Below are 23,944 nucleotides of genomic sequence, written 5' to 3' on the forward strand. Positions count from 1 at the left end.
CAGTAAAAAACACTTCCGGTTTCACATGAGACACGAGTGCCTGTCTCCCGAGTAACAGTCCTGCGTTTGTTTGGCCCATCCACCGGGGGGCCACCTTATAAAGTCTTATAAATAATCTATGTGAAGTGAAGCGACCTTGATTTATTTGAGATTCCACTGTGTTTTAAACACATGTACAGAAAAGCCCATTGCAGTCAGTTGTTGTTTTGATGGTGTCAAGTACCTGATGAAGGACTGTTAATTAAATGTACCACTTCCACTTGAGTATATTTTAATGGGGAGTCTGCTCATGAGCAAACAAATTCAAGTGGTTTTTAAGCAACAAGTATGGCCTCTTTGTGTCCCGAGGACAATGGGGTTCAAAAGGGAAAAAAGAAAATCTGGTTGGACGTGAGGCTAAAAAAGCAAAATCATGAACCCAGAAATTGTGGAAAAATAGAAAGCACTCCTGATTATTGGACTAATTTTGACGTCACGGATTCTGATGGTGAACCCGTCAGTCGGCTATATCAGAGGGGATGCAACATGGCGGCAAGCCAGCTCTGTTCTACTAGAGACCTCGGTAATCTGTCGCTCAACGAGAGGTGTTTTAACAACATAACAAGCCTGAGAGCAGGAACAAAATGAGTAAAAACTGGCAGGAATAAACACATCTTCATGTTAAATGAAAAGAGATTTGTGTCTCAAACGAAATACATCACAGCGGCCGTCAGTCAAACAGCTCCCCTCAAACTCTCCACTGCTCACAGGGGTCAATACAATCCAAAGAGGCACTCTGCCTTCCTTTGACTCTCTGACTGTGTCAACAGGCCGAGCATGAGGTTTCAGTTTCGCCAGTGCACTTCTCACCTGCATCTCACTGAAGTCGTGCCAAAATAGATCATGTAGAAGTGGAGTGGTTGCCTGTGTCTTGGCTGACGGTGAAAGTGCCCTGTGTGTGTGTGTGTGTGTGTGTGTGTGTGTGTGTGTGTGTGTGTTGGACCCTGTGTGCTTTCTGTGTGCACGTCCGTGTTAAAACCTCAGGTCAGGTATCCGCCGGGCTCCGAACCAAAGCGCCGACACACCACCTGATCTGTGTGTGTCCGATTGTGTGTGCGTGTTGGAGTGTGTGCATCAATGAGAGCCTTGTGTTATCAGGCCTCCCCCCCCCCCCCTCCCACTAGTGTGATTGAAATGGAAATTGAAAGTGTCATAAAGCCCATATTGTCAGCCAGACGTTAAGTTATGAGGAATAATAACAGGCTCTTTCATTAGGGAAATGACAGCTCTCGTTTGCTCTGATTTTCCTCCCGGTGGAATGTTTCCGTAATTACTTCAATATTGAGAGTCGAAAAAGAGAAAAAAAACAAAAAACATCTGGGATCAATGACAACATTTTCTTTGGATATTAGAAACAATGTTCTGACTCTGGCAGCATTCGCTGGTAAGAGCAACAATGTTCAGTGAAATGGGTGTTACTGTACAATCTTTGCACCTTCAGCATTGCCATTTAGCTGACATAGTGTCGAAGCATTAAAGGTGTCGAACTTTTCCCCCCAAAGAAAATATATCCGAGCCGTACAAATTGAAATTCTCATGAATACGGATGCTGTTATTGCATCTCAAGTTCAATTATATATAGTTGTATCAATCATGTTATATTTGAGGGAATGTCCAACCAAAATGGAATATTAATGAATCAGACAACTTTGTCGTCATGTTTCAAATAACAGTAGAAGAATTGTGAGCTTGTGTCTGGACCACACGAGTGGAATGGTGTCAGTGCTGCTGCTTGTCCACCCTATTCATAATGTTCATGACTCACTGTCTGCCTGTGGTGATTTCTTCAAATCCTGATGACAAAATGGAGCAAACTGGAGCTAAAACACACAGTAAATACCTGTCAACGTGTGAGGTGGGAGCGTGTCATTTCAAGGTTGAATGGACACTTAACAAGATCCCGGAGATGTTTTTTTGAAACTATTACATTGACTACAAGGCAGACAAAGTGTCATTTTCTGATGATTGTTTTTGCCAGGACACGGGACTGTACGTTACATTATAAAGTATCACCAACATCACCAAGTCAAAGTAAACAGTGGACTAAATAGGGACAACCGCCTGTTACCGTCTAAACTTTCAGCCATTTGTTTTTGGTACCTAACTGGGATGAAATTCACCATCAGCGCACGTGACTTGACCCAGGGATGGAAAGTGACTCCAACACTGGACTTTAACCATCCTCTCCCCTCCTTTCAATCAGACCCGTCATGATGGAAGTGAGTGAGAAACCAGAGGAGTGTATTTGTATGGACTCTGGACCCTCGGCCTGCGAAATGTCAGGAGGAAGCACCCCAGAGGCTGAGGTCGGAGAGAGAAAAAGAAGCTCTCAGGAATGAGGAACGCGACACCGATACGGGGAAGTTCCTGCGTCCGCAGCCTCGAGGGGCATGCGGGCTTCACTTCCCAGGCAGGGATGCGTTTGTGTGCACAGATTCAATTCATACGCGAAGCAGATACCGGAAATCAGAGTTCACCGTGACTCAGAGCTCAAGCAAAACTGTGACAACATTTGTTCTGTATTAACCAAAGTGGTTATCGCACCGAGGCCACAGTTAGGATGGCGGGTAAGGCAAGTTATTATGAGGGAATTATAAATAAGAGAATGCCCGACTTGGATACTGTCACATCTGTCAGATGATCTAATGAAAGCAAAGACGCACTGCTGGAAGGCGTTTTCAAGAAGAAGCTGAAGAAAGGATTCAAATTAACTACAGGCCTAAACTTGACTGTTTTTGTCTTTTGTGGTCTTTGCAACCTAAGGATTGTGTGTGTGTGTGTGTCATACCCCAACCTTTTTTGTCCTGATCGCTTCCTGAATGTGTGGCCGGATCTCCAACAGCAGGCCATGGGAACTGGATCTGGCTCATCAGCACATCGTACCTCCATTAAATGATTTCTTTTTTTTTTTGGCCACTTGGGGTCAGAGAGGTGCACAACATTGACTCATCACCTCGTACTTCTGTCTACCTGGCCTTATGGACGTCTTTCCTGAGGGAAACGAGTGGCTCGGTGAGAGGAGACTAAAACAATAAACCGTTTCTTATCCAAGTAGCTGGCGAGCGGCCATCTTTCTTGTGATTCCTAAACAGGTGTAGCTTTGGAAAAATATTTCTTTTTTTTCATCATTCAGCAGATGATATATTTATTTTCATCCAGAGGTTTGAAGAACAGAATGTGAGCTAATACAGTTTCCTACATGAGAAGCACATATTGGTGCTTCGGGCCGGTCAGCTAAAGCGCCATGAAGCCGAGGGGAGCTGCAGATTCAGGCGCTAACTCTCTGTCGGTTCATCGCTACGCCCCCACATTGTCATTCGATACATTACACTCTGGATGTGTGTGGTATCAGATTGCATGATTTGCACAAATAAGAAAAACAAGACAAGCAGCCCGTTTTATACAAGCTTTATTTACAATGTAATTTCCAAGTTTTGCAGTGTAGGAAGCACATTTTCATCAATAGGTCCTGATCGGACAGATGCTAAATGAAATCCGTCCAACTTGACATGAGTTTTATATTCTCATTCTCAAATAGCCAGACACCTCCTCTAGCACTGCCACATTTAGTATGTACATAGTGTGTTTGTATACAAGCAATATAAAACTTGGCAAATGGAAGGTTATTTGCTACTTCAATAAGTAAAGAAAAGTTTTTCAATGAGTAAAAAAATACAGCAAACATTGCGCGCGTAGTGATGCGATTCGGACCTGTTAACAGCCTTGTGTTTGTTTGTTTCGTCCCCTCTAATACATCACGTTTGACGGTGCAATTAGCAGTCAGGTAACACTAAGGGGGAAAACCGGGTACTCGTTTTTAGCTTCGGCATGTAAGTAATACACAACGTTATGACCGGGCTTTGTAAAGAATACTGCAATCGTTATTTTGTTCTCAAAAATGAATATTTGGAAAGGATTTGGGGTTATAGCATTGAACAGTACATCAAGATGTCACCTTTCCATCTTTATTGAGGAGAACTTGGCATAAATAAGGTCAGAGAATGTCGCAAACTAGCTGGTTTTCTCAGGTTATATTACTGTGATGATCTTTCCCCCGGTATCTCATTATTCGCCAGTAACACTATTTATTTACACAGAGACGTATAATGACAAATTACAGTGGCTGACTTGATGGGGGGGGGGGGGGGGCTAAAGAGGACAACATTATATGCTTTCTCTTCGGGGATATTACGCAACAGAAAATGTCTTCCCTAACATCCCTGATATGATTTTAAACAGGTCAACCACAATGTGGATGTGTTCCATTATATACAGATTTCTTACCAAACCAATGACTCATGAGGATGGACGGTTAAAAAAAGAGTTCTGTGTAATATAACTTACAGCTGGATGTTAATGGCAAGTGGTTTCCTAAACACAGACTTGGACAGAAACAAGTAGAGAACAAGACAAAACATCACGCCTTTTACTTTGCAACTACATTTATACTGAAACTGCATACTGCGTCGCCGCTCCCTCCCGGAACACTAATCTATTTGATGCCCGAACGTCGAATCTAATTTGATGAAGATAAGTTAATCAAACATCTGAGCGGACTTCATTTTGAATGCAATTACACGTGCATGCCTAACAGCTAATGAGCCTTTTCCCGCAGACCCGCCCGCCACCCCCCGTCTTTGTTGCCGTCGCTAGAAAACACTAATGATGGTTTGTAGGGTTGGGTCACAGTAACGTGTAAAAATGTGCTTTCTTCTGTTGATGAGAAAACATTCTGTTTCAAACGTGACACGTTTTCTAAGAAACTCCTCTTCCTGAAAAGACTGGAGGTAAACGGAACCTTGCGCAGTTTTCTCCATTTTCCGCAGACTCAGATGACACTGTTAATATAATAACCGTTTGTGTCATTTTCATTAGATGGAGACAAACACGACACTGTTTCAAACCATCTCCTCCGTCCGTTGCATAAGACAAGTATGTAACAGTATCTCGATGTGGTACGGAAACTTCCAACTCCATTGTAACAGTACAAGTGGCGATAGAATAATACTACTGATGTAAAAAACAAAATGTAACAACACTGCTGTACAAGCGCCGAAAGAATAAATAAGCCATTAAGATAAAAATGCACGGCATGAATTAAACCAAGGTTACACAATAACACATTTATGAGTAAAATAGGTCATAAGTACAGAGAAGAAAAGCCCTCATTAAGCCTCCTTAATGTATGTATATGAGATTAAAAACTTTCTTTTTTCAAATAACACAATAAAAATGGTCTTTAAAAAGGTAGTATGCCTTGCGGTCTTTAGTCATATAAAGACCAGCCAGTCTTGTCTTTTTTTTTTTTTAAATATCATATTTTAAACAAAGGCATTAAAATTGGAGGATTCAACCATCTCTCTCTTGTGAAAAATGTATGCACTTATGCCTATAATATGCATAAATCCTGAGCTCCAAGTGTGTGTTTTTGTTTTAAGTCTCTCTCATCCTAATTGTCAACATACCTATACTACGCTCTGAAAATAAAATTTAAATAAGACACGTATTTAAAATAAAGCTACACACAGTGTACAGTATGTCTTGCAGCAACACCAAGTTCAGGTTCCTTATTACTGGTACTATCACTTGTGTCTCGTAGAACTCATTCTGTAAACTGCACGTGTCAGCACTCGCAACGCCAAAATCACATATTTACCGTTAAGTTGCATTAACAGGATCCTTTGAGACTGTCGCAGTGGTTTCCCTTTCTACGTTTTTTTAAAATAGTAAGCGCTTTCCCGGCAACAAATTGAATGCACCGCACATTAGCCTGCGTGAGCTAATGTGCGGTTTCATTCGCTGATTTTTGTCAGGATATCATTCTATTAAATTAGCATTCATGTTTTATGGTAAAAATGTATATAAAACGTGTGACAAAATGCACCGTCCGCAGAGCCTCTTGCTTTTGGCTCAATTAGACACGAGTAGCAGAGAACACAGTAAAAACAGATGCTATGCGGACATTGAATTCCATTGAAAGAAAAAGTTGTAGGTAGACTTAATGGGGGCTTTTATCCCGTATTAAAAGCATATCTGTAACAATGTTATTCATTTTAAAAAAACACTTATTTTGCCATCCTATGCTCCGACTGCAATCTGCCCAAAAAGCCTCCAGGACGTCCCGGTAATGCCCTGTCCGCTCTCCTTGTTGTACCAACTAATACTTGAGGTAAAACCACTTCTAAAGATGCCATCTAGCAACATGTCGAGGAGAGGCTGGGCAGAACCAAGTTTAAAGGGTAGCGGTTTTGTGTTATGGAGATTTGCAGGCTACAAACAGATATGTGGAAATATGACATCGAGGTATCCTGAGGCAGCCGGCCAACGTCAAGTTAGACATGACAGCAAAAGGCCTGTTTGTAGATCAACTGCTTGATTGGCAGACTACGCTGCTATACTCTGCCCCCGTCCTTGGTGTTAACATACATTGAAGTGTAACAGACTTGATGCGGTGTGGAAGCACAAGCAGGCATGTCCACGAAGAGAGAGTGGCGGGAGGAGAGATGGAGAGGAGAGGAGAGGAGAGAAGGGGAACAGGGAGAGAGCAGGAGAACATGAGGAGCAAGGGGCTGGAAGGGTGGGGAGAGGAGTTTAGTTTCTGGCCTCCTTGAGCTTGTCTGGGGGTTACAACGCATGACACTGCAGAGGGTTGTTAGTGCTCGTGCTGTTACTGGTGCGCCGGTTATTCGCAGACTTGAGTCAATGCAAAGTCATGCAAACAGTAGGCAGGCAGGGAGTTCATGCATCGCGTGCCTCAGTCTAGCCCTGCCCGGGGGACGGGCCGGGCCGGGCCGGGCCGGGCCGCTCAAGGCTTGGCCAGCTCACTGGTGTGCCAGTCATGCAGTGACATTGCTGTTGAGGGAGGAAAGAGAGACGGTTTTGTTAGCTTACGGTTGATCTAAACACATACACAAGCAAACGAACAGGCTCAATTCCAAGGCTCCTGAAAGTCCGTCGTGTTAATAAGAGATCGTTCACGATGCGGATTAAAAACAGTGACGATGAAAACAGAGTGGAACAATAAATGGGTTAAAAGAAAAAGGACAGCTGCAACAAGCATACCTACACAAGATTTCTGTTTAAAGTGACATGGGAAGCTCACCTTGAACAACCGTTTCACTATGATAGCAATCAATGGATTCTTAAATGATATGGAAAAGAACTGAGCTACACAGTTAAACACACCTTCTCGTTGTCGACTTATTAGCAGAAAGGGGCGATCTGCGAACCAAGTCTCAATCCCAGGATCTAAAACTATCTCACGACTAGATCTTCCTTGAGCGCTGTCGACCAAAATACGGCGGCACACGTATTGAAATGTCACACTATGGCACGTACGGTGTCGTCTGAGACAACCTGGTAAATGCTGGTGAAGCTGAAACTACAGTTTGCGTGACGGTGGCTCCTTAAGAAAGATAATGAAAGCCAGTCAACGCAGTTATGTAGAAAGCTTTGCCACAATCTACCTCACTGAGGAATGCAACTTCTGATAAAAACCTCAACAGCTGAAGCAGTAACTTTACGTTTTTTCCCTCAGGAGAAATTAAAATTCACAATTATTGCTGCACTGTTACCTGTTTTTTTCCCAAATCATGAAGTCCTATTAGAGATCATTAAGACCATTTAGCAAGCAAATGGAACATTTACATGAGATGACTACACATCTTCCTATGTATTTGTTGCTCAATTGTGCATCTAAATTAAAAAAAAACAAACATAACATTACACGGCAGGAGAGCAACGTATCTCCATTTGAGAAACAAAATTCAAACGTTGAACACATTGAGGATTGCTGCCGCCTGCTGAAAAGCTACATGGTAAGAGTTTAAACAGATATCGCAGGACAGAGAGAAACCCGGTGGACCTTAAAACGCCGTGACCGGTAGAGATGTGCGTAACCTTCTTGTAACTTGTCAAGAAGGTGCGATTTTCTTCTCTGCCTTTCGTGGGTAAAAATGACCCGCCGGACAAAGGTTTGCCACAGAGTACGGGTCGAGGAAGGTCAGGGGTCGAGAGGGAGGAAGAGCGGAGGTTTTGGGGGTGATTAGTCAGACCCTGTGGAATATGCTGGGGTGTTAAAAGGGTTGGAGCCTGGCATCACAGGAGTCAGGGTTAAAAAATATGCTTTGTGAGAAAAAAAAAAGAAAAGAAAAGTGGTGCGAAATTTTGGGCAGCCTTGCCTGGCATCTCTACCTCATGGATCTGATCAAGAAGAAAAAAAAAGGAAAATCAATAGGCAATAGGAAAACAAGAACGTCCCATTAGAAATGAATGCAAATAGCGTGCCTCAAAAAAAAAAAGGGCACGTCTATAGTGTGTAAGTTCAGGGGATTTGTACGGTGGTTTGTCGTGTTATTTTTCTGCCCTGCTGTCCCCATCTACCTTGCGGTAGCTGGCTGGCCGTGGCCTGGATAGGAGCGACGTGTGCTGGTGGCTTGTCTCTGCCGGGCCAGGAAGGACTGACCAGAACCCGTGTTGGCAAGTCTGTCTTCAGCCGCCTTCTTCTGCAGAGACATACCCTGAGAAAAGATACGGAGGAAGTCTCATTAGTGCCCTTTAATGGTCTTCATCAGGGAACATAACAGCGAGTAGATGGAGAATCAATAGCAGCGTCTCAGCCAGAGCTTTTTGCAGGAGCACAACACACAGAATCAGCTACCAGCAGTGCAATAATCGTGAAGCAAATTACCTTAAACACAATATCAGTTCCTATTTAACCACTCATGAACATTAACACCAGCTATCGATCAAATGTTTAAGGGAGGAAATGTTTTTTTTTCCTTCTTTTTTACAACTATAGAAGAGCAATGCTGCCCTCTGGTGGTTGAAACGCCTTCTTGCATGACTTATAAATAATGACACCATTTCATGCAATACTTGGCCGACACTACAAGAGGGTATTACAAAAAAAACAACATTAAAGGCATTCAAATTCATAAATACATGTGGGTGGAATGATATGTGTAAGAAAAAAGTGTGATGTTTAGTCTACCAAAGGAATAACTGACAGCAAATGATTTCTGGACAATTATTTTGAAATATTGTGTCTGTTTGTCAGTGCCTCATTTGATGTGTTATTGCTAATAACTATCCTTGGGTGAGCTATGTATTATTACGAGTTGAAAATAAATAATATTTTTTATTTATAAGTAGATATTTGTTAAATTATACATGTGAAAAATGCCCATCACTGTCCAAGAGCACAATATAACTTAATAAAATGTATTTTTTTGTCCCATCAGGAGTCCAAAACCTCAAGATACTTAAGTCTCTATAATAAAAGTGGGGAATTCTGACTTTTGAGAAGCTGGTACTATCAACTGTTTATGCATTTCCACATGAAAATGGCTTCAGGTTCTATATTACTCACAGATATAACTCATATTATTAATGACAGATAGAAAGAGAGACAGAAGGAGGGAGATAGAGAGAGAGAGAAGGGCTGGACTTCTGTGTATTATGAATTTTAACTCTTCTTGGGAACAAACCCCAGCTGTGCATTAGTGCGTGCCACAATATAAAAAGGACACTCGTCAACAAACTGTGTCATAGGCTGTGAAGGTCCTTCTCACCATATTGTACCAGGCTGACACGATCAGCTTCTCCTCGTAATCTCTCTGGGTTTTTGTCTTGTCCATCTCTTTCTGTTTGGAGAAAACACAACAAACACACAAAAGAATAAGCAATGCAGGTACTTTTTTTATGTTTTCACACACTTAAATCATGCGTCCTTCTCCAGTCACTGCTCATCTATAAACGTGACCGGTTAACCCAGTTGAGTCCACCGCTTCCCTTACCGGATCATCCAACTTCTAATACTTGATTACCTCCAATGAGTGCAGCATCCTGTCCTTCTCCTGCAGCTGGTTCTTAAGGGCCTGGACTTCTGGACCTGAACCCTGGTTCTGCTTGGGGTCCAGGGTCCGGATCACCTGGAGCAGAAACACATTCAAATCACGTCACCCACAGCAAGCCTCCCTGGTTTCCAATGCACCGTGCAAAAGATAGGTCACCCATGAATATACTCACACTCTTGGCCTTTTCCAGGTATTTCTTATATCTCTCCTCCATCTGCTTCATGTCTTCATCTTTCTTCTTCAAGGCGTCTTCCAGCTCCTCCACTCGTTGGGCTGAGAGGCAACAACATAAAAGTTTTTAGTTTCTTTTTAGTTTAGTTTATTTGTCCTTTGCTACGAGAATGCACTGAGCTGTCGCACATCATACATTAAATCATTTAAAATTCTAAAAAGGATAAGAACAGGTGGTCAGAGAGGATGGAGGTCAACGGGCTTCAGCTGCACTTCACACATTCAGAATTCAAACTCACAGCTGGTGTTGTATTTCGGCTCCATTTCGTCGATGAAGGCGTTCTTCTTCAGTAACTCATTGTTCAACTCTCGTAGCTTCTCCCTGATGAAGAGTACAAAGCACCAACGTCAAAAAATGTTTTTCAGGCCCGGTTTTGACGATTATTTCATATTAAGCGTCCCAGAAGTGAATGAAGAGGACATTTCAAATCTATTTACTTCGATTTTGTTTATATGTAAACATATTTCTGGGTTTGTAAAACGGGAACTCACATGTGCTGCTCATATTTCTTCTTCAGGATGGAAGACTGAATGAAAGGAAAAACAAATAAAGGACAACTTTTATAACATTATATTCCAACCTACACAACCCAAAGATACAACTTGAAATAATTTAATAAAAAACTAGGAACATTTAAAGACACTCTGTTGGATAAATGCAGCAGTTGCAAACTCTAGTCTTCTCCATCTTTATACCTGCAGCCACACGTGTGTGCCAGGCTTGTTCTCTCGCTTAGTTGAAAAGGACCTTTTACAGTTGATATTAAAAGGCACCACAATGTAAGAAAACCCTGCACATGTCCCTTCTCATCCAACAGAGGGAAGTGTGGAACACAACATGTGTGGGTAATGTTGCCATGTGGTATTAAAACTACATTAATACATCTAGAATTTCAGTAAATGAGGCAACCAACAGACCCCCAAACCAATACTTTGGGCTGGGCGATGAAGTGGTTTCCCAGGATGGGATGATGACAAAGAATGTTTACAATTCGAGGATTGTTCTGGTTCATTTTGGATGTTCTTTGAGTCTGTATGTGGTGTGCAGCAAAATCACGAGAGAGCAGAAACCTGCAGAGTATCTCTAAACAAGAATTCAAACAGCGTGGAGGAAAGAGGAAAGTTGGGTTTCTAGAGAGACACAAAGAAGACACCAAAGAACTGACTACAGACGCCGCTCTACTTCTAACAGGAAAGAGAAGAATGCAGAATCCAAAACAACCGAGCTAGCAAAAAACGTATCTACTCCTTCTGTGCAACAACTCAGTGAAACAAATGCATGAAGTCATTCTATAACATATGCAAATGTGTTACATTGTGAGTTGTTACATGAAGTCAAACAGCTGACATCTTGAAAGAACAAAGTCTTAAGAGAGGGAACTTGTCAGGAATCACAAAGTTATACTTACTATAGTCTGTGAGTGGAAGCATTATTTGAAAAGAAAACGCACAAGTATTTCACCGAGAGGCAATAATCACCCAAATAATCTGTCAAGGTTCCCATATTTGCACCCGACGTTTGACACACCAGCTCATTTGTACTTAAAAATGTACTTAAATAAAAGGTCTTCCTAGATTATTCCTCCATAATTGTGATATATATGTATTTATGTATATTCTCTGCATATTGCTTACTTGTTTTTATAAACTGTACTGCTTCTAAAAACACTGAAAGTAAGTACCGGTAGTCAAAATACTTCAAATAAGTGTAAAAAAGACAGATGGTTAATTATGTTAATTATACATAATTTGAGCTTTTCTCTTTTTAATGTTACTTCTTTAAATAAAATATCAAAACCGTGAGCCTTCAAGAGGAGCGGTGTACTGCAGTCTTGTCAAACATCTTTGTTTATGTGCGTTTCGATGGGAATTTGTGGCTGTTGCCAACATTTCAACTGGTATCAGAGTTATGCCTCCACAAAGCAGAACAAACATATCGTTACTTACATCATCTGCTTTGGAACCCTGTTCTTCGAGATTCTTGTGTAGCTCCTCTACCTGACCCTGTTCCTCCATCAGGCGCTGATTGATTAACCTAGATAAAAAAAAAAAAAGCACAAAAGACCAGTTTGACAAACAAGTTTTAACACGGCAATGCACAGAGAAGCTGCTGACTAAAAGGTCAGTGACTGAAATTCCAGTATAGACAAATTAAATAAATAAAACCAACACAGGGAAACACAATCACCCTTCCAAAATAAGATAGTGAGCACAGAAGGAGAAAATGCATTTGTGTTTTCATACGCAAATAGAAAAATGATTCAGCCTCCAGTTTGTTTGCCGTCGCTGCTAATGCTCCCCGGTTGCCATTCTCTGCCCTCTGCTGACCTGTTCTCTGTCTCCAGCTCATTCTTTCTTCTGTTGGCATCCTCCAGCAGACTCTGCAACAGCGCAATCTTCTCATTGTCGGATCCCTCCTGGGCCAGTTTCAGCATCTTGTTCTCATGCTGAAGATGAATCAGATGTTCTCTGGGAAAAACACATCGGGACCGAAGCAAGTATTAATTCCAAACACCACTGATCGAACAAAGTTGAAACAACCAGTATTGATTGTTATACCTGTACAGTATACAAAATATTTACCTAAACAAAGACTACTGGTTAAGACTAAAACATTTGCAGCAACAAGACTACCGTACTGCTGCTGTAATATTGTGGTGAGCCGTCAGACTGACCAACAGTGCATCCTCTGAAAATATAAATATATACACTTTGAGATGCCCACTCTTTCTCTGTTCCTTTAACTGTTAGGTGGAAAGACGGGCAGAGGTATTTGAGATACTTTTCCCTCAAACAGATAAGATGTGTTGTGTCTCGGATCTGTATTTTGATAGTGTTGAGCACAAGTCTGTCTCCTGGTTCCTGTGTTTCTTAGGGCGTGGCTGCTGCTTCCTTTCCAAGTAAAGTAACTTACTGAATGTTTCCAGATGAACTCACAGCCGCTGGCTAGCAAAAGTCAGGCCAGGGAAGGCAAAGGAAGACTAGAGAAGAGGTTCCAAAACAGCTTATTGGGAAAATATTACAGCGACAGGACCGGTCGAGTTTCGAATCCTACCCTGCAGCAAAGTGAGAGACTAACTAAATTCCAGCTGTTGTTCATGCTGTTTTATAGTTTAGAGGAAACTGAGCCCGGGACGCTTTTCTGTCATAAAGGCACATCCTGGTTCAGTCTTCACACTCCCTGTTGGGTGCTGAACTGACAATCACAAGTGAGCATGAATCATCAATTTTGTATTTCAACCACAGTTATTCTCTTTAGATATCTCACATGAAACACTGCTATTGCAACATTTAACTTCCACCTCTGCAAGCTTGCAGGATATGACATCACCTCAGGCCACAACAGTTTAATCTTACTTTTACCTCCGGAGAGTAATAATTAGTCTGGACTGGGTTAACTCAAGTACTGTTTTGTTTTTTTTACATTCGCAGCTTTAAGAGGATTTCAAAGTAAATCCATATGTGTTTTGGTTAACACACGATGAAGAAGATTCAGGCACAATATGCTGCCGGCAGAAACGCCGGCCCTCCTGGAAAGCAGCAGTCAGGCTGATGTAACTCACACACAACTATTACATAACTCGCTACAGAGACGGTTCTCTTAAAGCCAAAATCATCCACTTAAAAACAGCAGAGAGAGCTAAAGAGAGAGCCGCCCAGAAACCATCTGGCTACAGAGTGAACACACACACACACAAACACACACACACACACACACACAGTCTGATGTGTGTCTAGCACGCAAGTTGCAACACTGGGTGCCATAAACTGTTTCCAAAAACGTTTTAAATACATTTCTTAATAGAGCAAATACAAATACTTTGATGTCATATTTCTTCCTCTGTGACCTACTGAATATAAATGCATGACATGATCTGATATTTGTACTCCCGTCAACATTTCTATAGCACCACCATCTCCATTTAAAATCACTTCAGTGGCATACCGGATCTCTGGGGTGGTGATCTCAGCAGCCAGTGAGTCCGAGCCGTCGTTGCCGACCAACGGGAACAAGCCTGTAACAAACAGATGAGTACAGGGTGAGACCAAATATTTAGGCTTGACCTCGCACATCATAGCTCAGCTCAGCTATTCATATTTAGCCACATTTCATTTTACCTGATGTGAGCTGTCCCTCCTGGGCTTGGACACAATGGAGCTCCTCAATAGTCTCCTTCAGAGAGTCTCTCTCCGTACGCATACGCTACAGACGGAGAGAAACACGTGGGAAGACGTTATGCAGAAAATATGATGAGAAATAGTGCAGGGTGTGCAATGAAGCCAAAAGATTATATTAATACAATGAATTGTACGTACATCTTTTTCTTTTTGTAGAGAGTCCACTTTCTCTTTGACGCGTTTGTATTCAAACTCCAACTTGTCGGCCTTTTTAGACTCTTCTGACAGTCTGTTCTGAAGTTCAACCACCTGTGCAGAGAAAAGGGCAGACAATGGAAACACATTATCTCTTAAAATATACACGTGTGAGTATTATATAATAACAGCTTCACAAGTTGGGGTACATCGCCAAGCCGGAGGCCATGCAAGTACCGATTATTCCACGCGAGTCCACGTGGCCGCTGGTTGCTTACCTGTCTCTTGTATGTCTCCAGCTGGCCCTTGGTGGCGTTCGCCTTTCGTAGCTCTTCTTCCAAACCGACGTTGCTCTGCATCAGCACCGTGTTCTTCTCCTCCAAAAGCTTATTCTGGAAAAGAGCGACAGCCGCGTAAACTGTATTTGTTTGTAACTCGGACTTAGAAATGCTGCCAGTTGTCGGAACAACACTCGGCGATTAGTAAAAGAAATACGATATGGACACTGAGTGAGAGGCATTAAGTTATTGCTGCCGTCTGTGTACCTGTCTCCTGAGAAGTCCCATGTCCTCCAGCTTCTTCTTGTAGTGTTCCACCGTGCCCTCCAGCTTTGACACTTTGTCCGATGAATGCCTGGGGAGGGAAACAACAGGCTCTTTCATTTTGCGATGTTACATTTAGAAAGAAAGGAGACAAGTCTGAAATAACAGGGTTTGTCTTTCTTCAGCCAGGAGTTTGCTTCCCCTTCTTACCTGAGGACATCCATCTCGTCCTTGAGAGACTGCGCTTCATCAGCCAGAGACGCAAGCTCTTCATTCTGTGACTTCACATCCACAAGTTCCTTTTCAAGCTCTTCACAACGGATCCGGTAATCGTCTTTTGATGCCTCCAACCTACACAGAATTAGCGGCAATCATCTTTAAAAATCAGATTTTGACGCCAGCATCAGTCAATTCAACTCTCTCTCTCTCTCTCTCTCCCTCCTTCCATCAACTCCACACCTGAACGTTTCTTCCTGTAGTTGCTCCAGTTGTGTCTGCAGCTGGAGGTGTCTGCGTCCCGCAGGGCTGTTTATGTCCTCTATGGAGTCGGACTGGTTAAGTCTCTCCATCATGACCTGGTTTTCTGCGAGTAAACTGCTCTTCTCCTCTTGCAGGGCTGCCACCTGTGGAAAGGACGCGAGCGAAAAAGGAGGGCAAGGAATGGGAATGCAAAAAGAGAAACCAGAAAGGGCAGAAAGACATGAGTCCAGTAGTGAGATAGACAGGGATTTGGATAACAGGAAAGGTGAAAAAAAAGGGGTGGAATGGAGGATAGAGGGATGGAATGTTGAAGAGAAGAGAAGCAGAGAAGGGAAATAAGTTAGTTCTTCAAATTGTGTCTCTCAAACTACTTTATATGTGAACGCAGCATTTTCTTTACGGCATTCAATCCATTAGGTTATTATACTGCAGCATCGCTTCTGGTAATAACGCAAGCACACACCAAAAAACACTTCAACGGGGGCAAACCAACAGACTCCAAAGAGGGCTACAGATGGTTTGATGTTGCCTTCTCAGCGTGATCAGACAGGGCATCAAACTCCACACGAAGCAAAGCAGAAGCTGATCTGTGATTTTAAATGTGCCACGAATGATAGAAATTCATGACTAAGCCTGTTGCATCTCAAAACACAGGAACTGATCTTAATGTTTTTGTTAAGAGGCAATAGAAACATATTTGCTATTTTCAATGTTAATTGCCTGGCCATGAAAAGATTAAGCAATTACCACATATTTTAATTTCTCAACCTGGTATAAATAATCAGGGTCAAGTCAACAACAGTCCTTTTTTTTATTTTGATAAAAAGGTTCTTGATGTGCACTTTTTTGAATTCGGGGGGAAAAAATGGTAACGTCACATAACAATAATATACAGTATGTGTGATATTTGTAATATTTGACATATTTGACAAGAAAAGACTCCTTCCTGGGTTTCCCCCCCGCTGTCTACTATTGCTGTGGGAGAGCAATGAAACACACAAGGGTAAGAAGACAAAGGATAATTAGTGAAGGGGGGACAACTGACACACCCACACCAAACTGCAGTTGTGGCTGGTGTGCCCCATGAGAACCATGTGTATATGTGTGCACACACACACACACACACACACACACACATGCACAGATAATTAGTAGGACGGGGATCTGGAGTCCACAGGGGGATGCTGTCGCAAGCAGACTGAAAAAAACCAGGACTATTAGACACACCACACACACACACCCACATCATCATCATCATGGATGGAAAAAAGAAACAGAAAGAAAAGAAAGTTTGGATTTACCCTCTCTTCTAGCTCATTACACTCTAACCTCAGTCTATCACGCTCCTCTTGGACACGGAGGGCCTTTAAAGCAAGGCACACAGTGATGAAATAGTGAGGAAATCAGAGGAAACCGATTCAAGACAGGAGAGCAGGTAACCCTTTAAAGCGCAGCTCCATTCTTCCTGCAATATGTGTCTTTAGTAAGTAAATGGACATAAATATGTTCGTTATGATCATCTGCTATGAAGACAGAGACATAAAGTGAGTTAATCTCTTTTTGCAACATGTTATCACGTAAGTAGAGGAAACATGTGTTACAGTGTAATCATGCAAAAAAAAGGGAGCTGCTTTTAAAGTGCAACCAAAAAATAGCTGTTAAGTATGAACAATCAGTTAGATCGTAAAAAGAGTAACAAAATAAAGCAAAGAAATGTGATTTAAAGTTAGTTATTTGTATGTATACTTTGAGTATGTTCCTGCTAAATACACAGTTACTGAACACAAGCGCTCATTCATCTTTTCAGTTTCACATTGCATCATCATTGCACGGTTATAATTGGTCAAGGCTAATGAGTAAAGCCTGACAGTCAACAGCTATAATGAAACGCTTCACCACAGCTGTATTTTCCTAACAATACCAATATTTTTAACACACCAACCTGCATGTCAAGCTCACGACACCTCTGGGCGATCTCTTCCTTGGTAGACAAAGCGTCATTCAGCTCCTCTGCCGTCTTCTTCAGCTGAGAAACGAAAGAAGAAAAACAAAACAATAAAAACCCTGCAGATTGTGTTTCATTTGCACACACAATGCATTGTCTACTTGGATGAGACTACAGGAACAAACATGTATAACCTCAAGGAGATGTTGGATCAAGGACTAAACAAACATTTAGGCAGTAATGATTGCACAACAGCAGACTGCTTCTGCTGAGGATGGCTTGTTGAAACACCCAGCTGTTTTACAGGTCTGTGGCCAAAAAGGAGGAGGGGGACAACATCGGTAGTGTGTAATGGCATTGGTGTTGAGGTTTCAGTGGAAAATCCAGATACTGGAGGGAGTCTGTGTGCGAGTTTAAAGACTTTGACGTGTGAATGTTCAATATTTTACCTTGAAAGTTACATTCAAACTTTGTAATCTGTCTAATCTGAGAGCATTTTGATGGCCCCGTTAGAAAACAGACGTGCGATAAAAAGCACCACGGTGAGGTTTTATAGTCTCCATACCTGTCTGTCTAGATCCACATACGAGTCATTTCCTCCCATCACTGGAGTCTCGTTACTCATCAGCTGCAGGAACACACAGAAACAGGTTACGGGTCGGAAGAAGTTACGTGTACACAGCAGCAAACTTGCTACGCCTTCGGTTCAGTAATGATGACAACCAGCCTGCCGACACCCGCAGGAGTACAGTCTGCCATCCCATAAAGCGTGATAGTTCACCTCTTGGATGGCCGTCATGACAACATGCTGCACCGACTCCTCCATCATCATTATGGTCTGGATGTATTCTAGGGAAATAGGACAAAATAATTGTGGGGGAGAAATTCAAGCCTCCGAGTCAGTTGGTGATGCATTGTGATATCGCCGAACATTGTTTTCTAAACGACATATCGCACACATCGCTGACGGGACGCGCACCTTGTTTCTGCTCACAGTTGACAGCACAGCCCAGAATAAGCTGAAGCATCCTCCCAAGCTCCGCCGCGTCAGCGTGCTCCCCAATAAGGTTGACATCTGGTAGCGTGAAGTCGTTGATGTGCTGGCCTAAGATCTAGACAGGAGACAAAAAGGCATTTAAACAATCAGAACTGGATTATTATGGCCTGTGTTGTGCTAAAGGTTTTAAGGGGAGTGCCTGCAGTCACAACTAGTCCCGACTAGCAACACATGGGCTTATGTAATGCTGGGTACTGATCAAATCACAATGAATACAGTAGGTTGTTCTTACCTCCTGGTTATAGTCTAGGACGCCTTTCAGAACTTTCTTGAGATTGCTGATCTGAAACAAGAGAGAGCTTATGTAGACGTTTCATTTAAACTTGGAAAAGTCTGCTATGTCATTCGCTGATGGGGAAAAGAAGAAACTGGCCTCACAAAACATAAACCACCCACACACACACACACACACACACACACACACACACACACACACACACACACACACACACACACACACACACACACACACACACACACACACACACACACACACACACACACACACACTACTAAAACGTATTCTTACCTTTAACCTCCAGTTGTCCCCAACCTCTGGTTTGATTCTACTAATCCAAGCGTCGTTGAAATACACTACATCTCTATAAAATTCAGATGGACAAGAGAACAGGGCTTAAGGGAAGTTGAGTGAGAAAAAGGGCTGAGAGTGACAGACTCTTACTGAATGTTTCAATACGTTTATTATGTTTACTGCACATTCTGGTATATGTTCTTTTCACATATAATTCAGTCTGCTCAGCAATGACACAACATGCCACCGACAATGTAAAATACCACAAAAAGAGAAGTATTTTTGAGAAAGATGCATTTTCTCATTCACCGAACTTACATTTTCTGCAGAGCTTGGGCCATGACGATACCGCCCGTCAAGTCGTCTACTGTCTTGCATGGAGCCTCCACTCCAAAAGTCTGGATCTAAACAACAAACAGACAAACGCGTGTTGAGTGCTGGGTCCTGCTAAATTTCTCACAACTTTGCCTGTCCTTCTTGCTCCATTTCCATCTCTTTTTTTCCCCGATCCTTTTATTCTCGCTTGGCAAGTCATTGTTCCCTTTCCGTCCTTTATGTCCTTCTTCGTCACTTTTCCTCCAGGCTTAAAGTCTGTTGCCCAGACACACAAGTTCATATTTTTCTGTCCACGTGCCAAAAGGAGGGGAAATTGAGAGCAGGAATGTTGGAATTCTGACAGAAGGAAAATGACGAGGTTTCAATTCTGCCTGCACGTCGTTCCGTCGGTCTCACTTTTCATTACGTGGCTCAACATGCAGCTCTCGAGCCCCGAGTCACAGACTCACCGAGAGCAGAGGGCGACAAACAAGGCCTTCAGCCCAAAACTGTCTGAGAGATCAACACAGATCAACACAGGTTGAACCCTGACGATTGGGTGGAAATGAACTGAGCAGAGGGCTTTAAGCGAGACTCAAGCTGGACGTTAATGCATCCGGACACATTTTCAGCTCGTCATTGTTAAACTAGTAGAAATATTTCACTGTGAAAAGCAGCTGCAAGCGTTGGGTAGGCCATTTGCTTGGTGTTGTGTCCACTAATATTAAACTACTGGCTGTAGAACATGTCTTCTTGAAATAAAAGATGATGCAAGAACGTCTCCAATGACTGTGTGGCCGTAATCTGAGCAGCAACACTTCAGAGTGCCCGATAATATCCCTTATTAGCAGAGCCAGAGGTCTGTAAACACGAAGACATTCGACACTGTATGTATACAATCAAGGACACACTTCACATGGCATGAGGTCAACATGACACAAAACAATACACACAATCAGTTGATGAGTTCAGACAACCTAAATGTTTCATTTAGATTCTCCACTGGGCATCAAGTGCTTAGCTGTGAACCTTAAGAAATGTTGCCCTTCCACTTTTAACCACGGAGTAAACTGACCCAACAACAACAAAAACGTTTAAAATATCCTAAAGTGGTTAAGATCGACTCCTAGGAACCTCCTCTCAGAGTTGTACTGCTCCTGAATGACTGTGAGAGCTTTCAAATGACTGACTCGTCAACAAGAGGACACCCTCGTGCACCTGATCTAAAAACATCTGTATTATTATTCATATTTCCACTAACTAGCTATCACTGTTTTTTTTTTCCAGGTAGCCAAGCAGCAATAAGATAGCTTCTCTGTGTATCAGTAGACAGCTAGCGGCTAAAGCCAACACAAAACAATCCCCCCCGATTACATAACACGGGTTACCAATGAGAGTCTGAAGAAAACCTGACCCACTCCAATTACCCGGCCGAATTAAAACTACAATCTAAAATGTATTACGGCACATCACACTCAAGTCTACACCCTTCCTGTGGTGCTAAGTTGTCTTGTAGAGTGGGTTACATGCTGACTTCCTGGATACTAACACAATAATAAGTAAGCAACACTGTTAAATTAAATTAAATCAAACCGAGGCATGTGTTGAGGTCCAACACATCCAGATCTGTTGCATACTAACAGTATTGCATCCCCCTTTGACAGAGCTCTATTTTTACACCCTACACTATTGTCCCAAGCAGAAATAGGTTCGCATTGCCACAGCTCCCCCCCATGCTTGACTGCATGTTCGGTCAACAAACCTGTGCTGTACATGCTGTACTGGAATACAAAGCCTTTAAACAGAATGTATGCCCATGTGATGTCTCCTGAAAAGCCACAGTGGAGCAGTGCTGGTGACTTCCTTTATGCTGTGTGTAGGACATTGTGCCGGCACCGGCTATCTGTGAAAGAAGCCCCCTTTTGCCAGCTCTGTTTCAATTATAAAGCAGCATACACCACATAACATATTGTATTGTTTTATCTGCACGGTGTCTTAGGGTCCTGTTAATGCACACTCTTTGTGTGTGAGCTGCAATGTGATGATTGAAAACCAATGAATTTGGATACAAAGCGTCGTGTGATCGGAGGGGATTTTGAGGTTCTGGTTCATGTTCCCAGATTACATCCAGTCCGCTTTGATCACATCATCCATAGCAATCTGCTTAAAAGGGAAGATAAGAGGGCTAAGTTGAGTTTAGCTGAAAGAAGTTCATGTCTGACAGTGTATGAGACCTAAACAATTTCACACAGGAAAAGCTTCACCAAAAGCCGCATTTCCTATAATACCCTTTCAGCTTTCTGAGTCACATGCACAATAACTGCTGTAATGACAACAACTTCGTGGTAGCACGCAAAAGGGCCATGACATAGAAAATAAACATGGGGAACATAACTGAATTTCTTATCTATTAGAAACAGTTGGAAAAGAGTCTAGTTTTGGAAAACTGTGTCACATGACTAGGACGAGTGATCAAAGGGAAGCAGATACTTTCCCCTCTCAACTATAATGTCCACATTAGGTCTCATCATACAGCATATCAGTCAGCTCTTTTGTTTTGATTTTAATGCGTCCAAAAGGAAGACTAGCATACAAACGCCACACATGCCAACTATGGACAATTTTGACGGTAACAGTAAACGAACGTGCCTGTGGTGCCAGTTGAAGGGGGTTTAACAGCCAAGAGACAATAAAATACAAGCAAGGCACTTAGTTTCTTTGGTGATGTGCGATCCAGTGCATCATTTCTGTGTAAATGTCAGACATGATTCTTTTTTCAGCAGTGCTGCTTTACTCTATCTGGTTGCTAAAGTTATAGGGCACATTTGTAGGTAATGCTTAAATACAGTTATTAATACATCTGGTGAAAAACATTAGCATGTGTATTGATAACTGAAATTACAAGATATCTGATGCAGCTAGGGCCACATGAAGAGCTCTGCTTAATTGAAATACATTTTCTTTACCGAATATACATATATTCCACAGAGGTTTATGTGGTAAAAAAAAGGGAAAAAATGAGGCATCATGTTTTGCCAAGTGACTACAATGTCACGAGAGATCATTTTATCACTTGACTAACATTATCTCATAAGACAAACCGGTTTATTTGACAGACAAGAGCCATCAGCTGAATAGCATGGCTGACAGCAGACACTAAAGTCAAAGATAAACCGTCACTTGGCTGACATCTGGTTATATTTTCCACACTGGTACCACGGTAAATACTTGAGGGGAACCCCAGAGCAGAGACAGTTGCCTTGACATCTCTCCACTGCTATTTCGTAAAGGAGGTACAGCATCACGCGCGTCAGCAACAATCGGTCACACTCTGTGCTGTGACTTCACAGTTAACAGGTACGTGAGGAATGTTTGCCAGCGACATCACCACGAGGAGCATGAAGAAAGGAAACTCTGAGTTGCTACATCTAAGACAAGCTATGACGACAAGAGGCGGAGGCAACAGAGATGAATGTACATGTCGCATTCAATAAACCCACAAGCTCTGATGTCTCAATCTCACAAATTGATTTCAAGTATGATTATGGGACAACATGACTTGTGTGTACTGAGCTCTAACTAAAACCAGCCCTACATGCATGTTTTCAGCATGCACTACTGTCATTTGAGCCAGTAGTGTATGGTGGAAAACACCATCAAATGATATGTCAGCCGATCCATTCACAGTTCTGTGCACATCTGGGTAATGTGTGTGATGAAGGTTGAAGCATCACAAAGGCTGTAGGCAGTGTTAGTATTGCCTTTTCCCTGTCCAACAGTCAACATTACAGTTAAGATAATGTGGACTTTTCTTCAGATGCGTGTGTGTTGTGTCAACAATGCAAACATGCTAACAATCCGTATAATGTGATCCTGATCTGATGCCCCTTTTCCACTTGGTTGCTTACAAATCCGTACAAAGATTTAGGGTATCGTTACAAAGCCAAGCCCGGGATGCGAGCCTGTATTTCACATTTTGTATCAGGAGCAACGGGGAAGGGAGATCGGACATAATTATACATTGGTCAACAATGGCAGGAATTCAGACACCGAGCTGTTACGTTGTGTTCTCCATCCAGAGGAAAAAGACGTTGCTAAGAAAGCGATAAACCATAACAAGGCCAACGTTTCTGACGTTAAATCCACCCCGTTACAACACACAGACAGAGCATTATAAAGTTGAGCTAGCTAAACACCCAACTGTACAGGGCTAGAACCAAAGGTATGTTCATGGCTGGGTAGAAGGTATTCCTGGCAGCTAGCAGACAACACATCAGCAGCTAAAGCAGCAAACAGCTGGCCTGCATACGTAACCAACGTGAGCCTGTGTGTCATTTTCCTCTAGCCTGCTAACGTTACCGCCGCTAGCTCATCGAGCTAGGGGTAGCCTCGTATGCTAGCTAGCAGACAGAGTAGTCTGTCAGTGGAAATAAACCCCCGAACTTCATGTTTGATCACCTACCCATGTCAAGAGGCTTTCACAGAGCTCCATTCGATCCAAGGACCCCGATGTAGTCATCGTTAACTAACGTAAACCGACTTTGCGTGGTGTACAGAGCCTGAAGTTAACAGTCGGCTTCATGTAACGTTACTCCCGATACCTCTCAGTCACGTCGGCCAATAGTTGGGTTC

The 23,944-nt window shown here is 42.5% G+C and overlaps 1 protein-coding gene across 4 annotated transcripts; it reads right to left on the reverse strand.

The window, feature by feature from the left end:
• Positions 1 to 3,440: 3,440 nt before the first annotated feature.
• Positions 3,441 to 23,909, reverse strand: hook3 (hook microtubule-tethering protein 3). 4 transcript variants are annotated; one of them, XM_079179070.1, is made up of 25 exons: positions 23,775 to 23,909; positions 19,316 to 19,401; positions 18,995 to 19,067; positions 18,698 to 18,748; positions 18,388 to 18,520; positions 18,190 to 18,257; positions 17,974 to 18,036; positions 17,406 to 17,489; positions 16,765 to 16,827; positions 15,443 to 15,606; positions 15,194 to 15,334; positions 14,987 to 15,074; positions 14,720 to 14,833; positions 14,445 to 14,555; positions 14,247 to 14,331; positions 14,074 to 14,143; positions 12,456 to 12,596; positions 12,075 to 12,162; positions 10,620 to 10,654; positions 10,367 to 10,449; positions 10,069 to 10,169; positions 9,867 to 9,971; positions 9,612 to 9,683; positions 8,422 to 8,558; positions 3,441 to 6,891 (listed from the first exon to the last, which is right to left on the reverse strand). In XM_079179070.1, exons 1-25 carry the CDS (start codon positions 23,829 to 23,831, stop codon positions 6,876 to 6,878), a joined length of 2,229 nt encoding a protein of 742 aa, XP_079035196.1. In that variant the 5' UTR covers positions 23,832 to 23,909; the 3' UTR covers positions 3,441 to 6,875. The 4 variants fall into 4 exon arrangements, with proteins under 4 accessions (XP_079035196.1, XP_079035197.1, XP_079035198.1 ...); XM_079179071.1 differs by having other exon boundaries at positions 3,441 to 8,241; XM_079179072.1 differs by lacking the exon at positions 16,765 to 16,827.
• Positions 23,910 to 23,944: the final 35 nt, after the last annotated feature.

Source organism: Pholis gunnellus, assembly GCF_910591455.1.
Source record: "Pholis gunnellus genome assembly, chromosome: 18".
Classification (NCBI taxonomy): domain Eukaryota; kingdom Metazoa; phylum Chordata; class Actinopteri; order Perciformes; family Pholidae; genus Pholis; species Pholis gunnellus.